The sequence below is a fragment of the Manihot esculenta genome, chromosome 13 (genome assembly GCF_001659605.2).
Source record: "Manihot esculenta cultivar AM560-2 chromosome 13, M.esculenta_v8, whole genome shotgun sequence".
Taxonomy (NCBI): domain Eukaryota; kingdom Viridiplantae; phylum Streptophyta; class Magnoliopsida; order Malpighiales; family Euphorbiaceae; genus Manihot; species Manihot esculenta.
The window spans coordinates 16,361,051-16,366,521 of NC_035173.2; the positions used below are offsets into that span (position 1 = coordinate 16,361,051).

Here is a 5,471-nt window from a genome sequence, read left to right on the forward strand (position 1 = left end):
GCAGCATCAAGAGAAAGTAACTGATCATAAATCTGTTTGGCACGACTCATATAGACTGGAATGGAGTCCGTACCTTTAGAAAGGACATAGAGGGAGGACTTAAGTGTGCGAATTTGAGCTTTTGAGCCAGAAGCATACTGGATTTTTAATCGAGACCAGGCATCATGAGCCGTAGCAACACCAACAACCTGAGAAAGAACAGATTCGGATAAGGAACTTAGAATCCAACCAAGAACAGTCTGGTCTTTAAAAAACCAAGTAGAATAAGCAGGATTAGGAGCATCATTGATCTCCTTAGGTGGAGCAACAGCAGACCCATCAATGTGATGAACGAGCTGCTGACTATGAAGAAGGGGAAGAATCTGTGTTTTCCAGAGTAAGTAATTGGTCGAAGTTAATTTGACAGTGACATGATTGTGGATCGAAGGGATGGAAGAAGGAATTGTAGAAGAAGAAGCCATTGGGAAAAGCATAAAAGAGTCGAGAAAAAAAATATATATATAGGGCTCTGATACCAAAAAGGACCTAAGGTATAAAGGAAATTTCAATGAATATATTACTGTAAACAGAGACTGAATTTATACAGGTAAGTGAAACTAAATCCCTAAACTAAAGGAGATACAATCAGATACAAAGAGATACAGATTATAGAAATATAAACGGAATAGCTATGCCTAAAGAATAGGTCTTCACGATAGTGCCTTATCAGCACTATCTCTGTACTCTGTACTCATGTACTCTGTACTCTGTATCCCTGACTAGAGCTTGCTCTAGATGGGTTAACTCATACCTGTTAAGCCTGGTTTTCACATACAGGAAAACATATATACATATACAGATCATGTACAAAACATACATCACTCTCAACCTCGCACAAACGGAGCTTTTTGCTTCAAAACAGTCAAAACCTTGTGACTTATCAAAACACTCTGCAAGAGCTGCTCAAACTCAGCAAATAAACCAGGGGAGACGTGGCCAACTTCTGGACATGATCTGGTGATAACACCTGTCCAAAATGCTGACTAAGGGATACAAAACTGCTGGCTAAGCAACTCAGCTTCGGCTGCCAAATCGCATGCAAAACCATGCAACATTCGGGGGCCGAACCTGAATTCGGAAGCCGAATATTGGGCACTTTCGGCGGCCGAACTTATCTTCGGCGGCCGAACTTGGCTCCTCTGCCTTGGTTCAGTTCAACTCAAAACTTGGTTCCATTTACCTGTAACACAATAAACCACACAACCTTCGTGAGAAACTCATATCTCCTACCCTCTAGAGGATTCCGACATCCCGGAGTCCACCGGACGACAAGAATTCCGGTGCCGGACGCTAGCCGGGTATTACATCTTCTAACTTCCGTACCTCCTCCCTGGTGGCCTGTTGCTTCTCCCTTCCTACCACCCTTTTCTTCTGCTTCACCAGTCTAGCTTCAGGGAGAACATTCAGCTTGTGCATCATCACCTCGGGGTCAATCCCAGGCATGTCAGAAGGCTTCCAGGCGAAGCTCGACGCGTGACCTCGGATCAAGGCCATGACTTCAGTTTTCTGCTCCTCAGTTAGGCCGGCGTTAAGACTGAAGACCTTATCCGTCTCAGTTTCTGATAGAGGAAAAGTTTCCAGCTCTCCGACCGGCTCTGTTCTGGCCTCTTTTTTCTCGTCCCTAACCTTCAGGACTTCTAAGTCAAGCCTTTCTGCTGCCGAGCTCGGCTCTGATACCGTGGCCAGATACACTGCTCTCGCCTCCTCCTGACTTCCTCTGACTACACCCACTCCTGCCTCTGTTGGGAACTTCATAGCCAAATATCTGATGCTGGTTACGGCCTCAAAGTCAAACAGCGTAGGTCTCCCCAGGATTGCGTTGTAGCTCAATGGGAGTTTGACCACTAAGAACACCGCATAGTGAGTGCGAGTCCTTGGTGCCTCTCCTAAAGTGAGAGCCAGCTTTACCTTCCCCTCCACCGGCACCGGGATTCCTCCGATCCCTTTCACTGGGGCCTGGTCCCGGACTAGTTGCTCCTCAGGAATTCCCATATGTTGGAAGACTCTGTAGGGTAGCAGGTTCACCTTGCTTCCATCATCCACCATGATCTTCTTCACCCGGTAGTTGTGAATGACGGTTTCAATGACAAGGGCGTCGTCATGAGGCATTTGAACACCCTGAGCATCCTCCGGAGAGAAAGTGATGGCCAATGGAGAGTGCTTGACGACCTGCATGACCTCGGCATTGCTGCTTTCCCCCTCTCGACTCCTCTTCTTCCCCCTTCGGCTCATCCGACCTCCTGTGCCTCAACAATCATGTTGATGGTCCCACTAGACCCATCATTCACCGGTCCGGCTCCCGCTCTCCTCGGTGCTTGGGCTGCCGGGTTAGGCTGAAGCCTCTATCCCTCCGGCTTCTTCATGAAGTTTCTGAGGTGTCCCCTTTTTATCAGCCTCTCGATTTCAGCAATCAACTGGTAGCAGTTGTTGGTGTCATGGCCGTGTGTATGATGATACTGACAGTATTTGTCAGGATCTCGATGATTTGCTTTAGCTTTCATAGGTCTGGCCCATTGAAGGAACTCTTTGTCCTGTACTGCCATGAGCACCTCGGCTCTGGAGGCGTTGAGTGGGGTCAGACTCTCTGGAATCCACGGAGGGAGTGATTTTTGTTCAGGGACCCTAGGAAGGGGAGGTCTTTGGTCTCTTCGTTCCCAGGGCTGTCTGTAGGTTTCAGACCTTCTGCCTTGCTTCTTCTCCTGCCTTGCTTCTTCTCTCCTCCGGGGCTTTTCCCTTATCTACTGCTCCTTTGGCAAACCTGCTCGTCACCAAGGCATCATCCAGCCTGATGTACTTTTCTGCTATCTTCATTAGCTTCGCTAATGAGGTGGGAGGCTTCCTGCTCAACGAACCGAAGAACTCGGACGAGGTTGTCCCTTTCTGCATTGCCTCCACAGCTCTGCCCTCATCTAGCTCGGGGATCTGCAAGGCCTCCGTATTGAAACGGGCAACGTACTCCCTGAGCGATTCATCCCTTCTCTGCCTGACTATCTCCAGATAACTCGTCTTTCTGTCTGCAGGCACCCCAGCAATGAACCGGCTGATGAAGCGAGTGGCCAGATCTCCAAAGCTTCTAATGCTTCCTGTCTCAAGGCTGTTAAACCATGCCCGTGCTGGCCCCGAGAGCATCGTCGGGAATACCTTGCACATCAAGGCATCTGACAAAGTTTGCAGCTCCATGAAAGTCTTGTAGTTCAAGACGTGCTCCTGGGGGTTTCCAGCTCCGTCATATGCGGCCATAGGCGGCATCATAAATTTTTTGGGGACGATCTCCTGCTGCACCCACTTCGAGAAGGGTGAAGAGGTGGGCAGGAGAGTTTGATTCTGATCTTTCGTTCCCAACTCAACCAAGAGCTGCTCTCTCATCTTTTGCAGCTTTTGGTCTATATTCTCCTCCTCCTACCTGGGTTTCTTCTCTTGGCAGTACTCCTCTTCCTCCGCGCCGCTTTTTGTCCACTTGGTTGTTCCGACAGAATAACTGTCAGCCTCATCATTCTCAATCATTTCCCTCACCCTCCTTCCATGAACCCGGGCCTCCGGTTCTTCCTCTCCCCCGGTTCTTTGCCCCCTTTCTCCGGTTTCTCGGCTGAAGGCTTAAGGGTGATTGAAGGTAGGTTGAGGTTCATTGGTCTGGGGTTCTTCTACTACTGGCAACTCATTCGCAGGGGTGCTAAGGCCCCTCTGTTGCAACATCTGCCCCAGCCAGTGGGCGGTGTTTTGTAACTGGAGGGCCATGGCTTGGAGGTCCTGGTTGGATAAGGCAGCTCCAGACATGTTCCCTGCCAAGTTCGGCGAGGGATTGAAGGGGATGGGTGGTTGGTTGTTTGGAGTTGTAGGACTGGAGAAAGAGAACTGCTGCCCCTCTTGGACAGAGTTCAGGTCGTTGGGAGTGTTAATGGTGTTGTTTTCATTGTGGTTAGCCATCGTGGATCTCAGTAGGTATTGCAAGAGTGGAACTCCGGCGATGAAAAGATCTCCTTCGTTCCCACAGACGGCGCCAATTGATAATCTGAGATCCAGAAAAATGGGATTTTACAAGGGTTCTGTAAATTTAGCAAAAAGCTTCGGTCTAGAGGAGGGCAATCCTCTTTTTATCTGTTTTCTTTTATCCGTTAGTGACGTATAACAAACTGTCTATCATAGGGACACCTGTCTCTGCCATGTTGATTCAGATGTACGAGAATATCGTATTCCTGCTACATGCGTAACGGCCTCTGATTCTCCACGGGCACGCATGCTGAGGGACCCACCAGACGGATGGGTCAGTCTCCTTCTAGGTTCCGAGCCGGGCCGGAAGATAAGATTAAAACTGAGCCCAAAGAGGATATGTTTGATGAGCTGTACGGGCTGGGTGGTCCTGATTGAGAAACAAAGACGGAGCCCGATCTCAAGGCTGAGTGGGCCGGACTGGGTCCACGCGGGAAACTTGAGGGCCTCCAGATAATGGGTTACTGTCATGGGTCTGGCCCCAGACCGGGGTGAAGAAATCCAGCAGTCATCAAATGGAATTATAATAGCGGATTATAAAAATTTTAAATTGATATTAAATTATTAGTTTAATAACAAAAGGTTATTATATATCATATAAATAATTGTAAAATATAGAATTTATTTTAAAATAAATATTTTAAAAAAAAAAGAAATTAGCATATCATTGTTAAATCCAAAATTCACTTAATCTATACACACATTTCACTTTCAAAAGTTGATATTTAACTATACAGAAAATCTATTCATTTCATCAGCTGATGTTGATTCCAAGTATCAACCACCAACAATGAATTCCTAAGTTATTTTATAAAATAAATAATTACTTTATGCAAGTTGTGATGCAAAAATCAGTTTTTAAGACCTAACTTATTCTTTGTTTTGGACCTTTTGGTCCAAATGCACATCAATTTTATTCTAGATTTTGGTCCAATGTGCATGTATTTAAAAATAGAAAAAAAAAAAAAAAAAGAAATGTATCCACCAAACTGTGTTGATTTTTATAAGATGTTGACCTTATTTCAAACAAAAATGTATAATATATATTTAACATATAAATATTTTACACTATACAGATATTTTCTTAAATTGATGGATTATAACACATGTGTGTCTAGATTTAAATCGAAAAAATTAATTAAATTAAATTAATTTAAAATTTTAGTTCGGATTTTTATTTATTTCAGTTCAGTTTAGTTTTTAATTTCAAAATTTTCGGTTATTTCGGTTCAATTCAATTTTGATAAAAAAATTAAACCCAACCTATTCGTGATAATAATATTATTTTTAATAATATAGAGATATTAGATTATATTAAAGTAAAAATATTTCAATTAAATTTTAAAATAAATGTAAAAAATATAAAATTTATTAAAAATTCAAATTGAACTGAATCGAATCAAATCAGATCGGTTCGATTTGATTTGATTTCTGACTAAAATTAA

At 44.3% G+C, this 5,471-nt stretch overlaps 1 protein-coding gene across 1 annotated transcript; it reads right to left on the reverse strand.

Annotated features, from left to right (window-relative positions):
* Positions 1-2,712: 2,712 nt before the first annotated feature.
* On the reverse strand, positions 2,713-3,168 carry LOC110629225. Its single transcript, XM_021776140.1, has one exon. The coding sequence runs from the start codon at positions 3,166-3,168 to the stop codon at positions 2,713-2,715; it is 456 nt and encodes a 151-aa protein (XP_021631832.1).
* Positions 3,169-5,471: the final 2,303 nt, after the last annotated feature.

Excerpts from the sequence above, each read along its gene's own strand:
- LOC110629225 (XM_021776140.1), bottom strand. The coding sequence starts at position 3,168 with ATGCTCTCGGGGCCAGCACGGGCATGGTTTAACAGCCTTGAGACAGGA.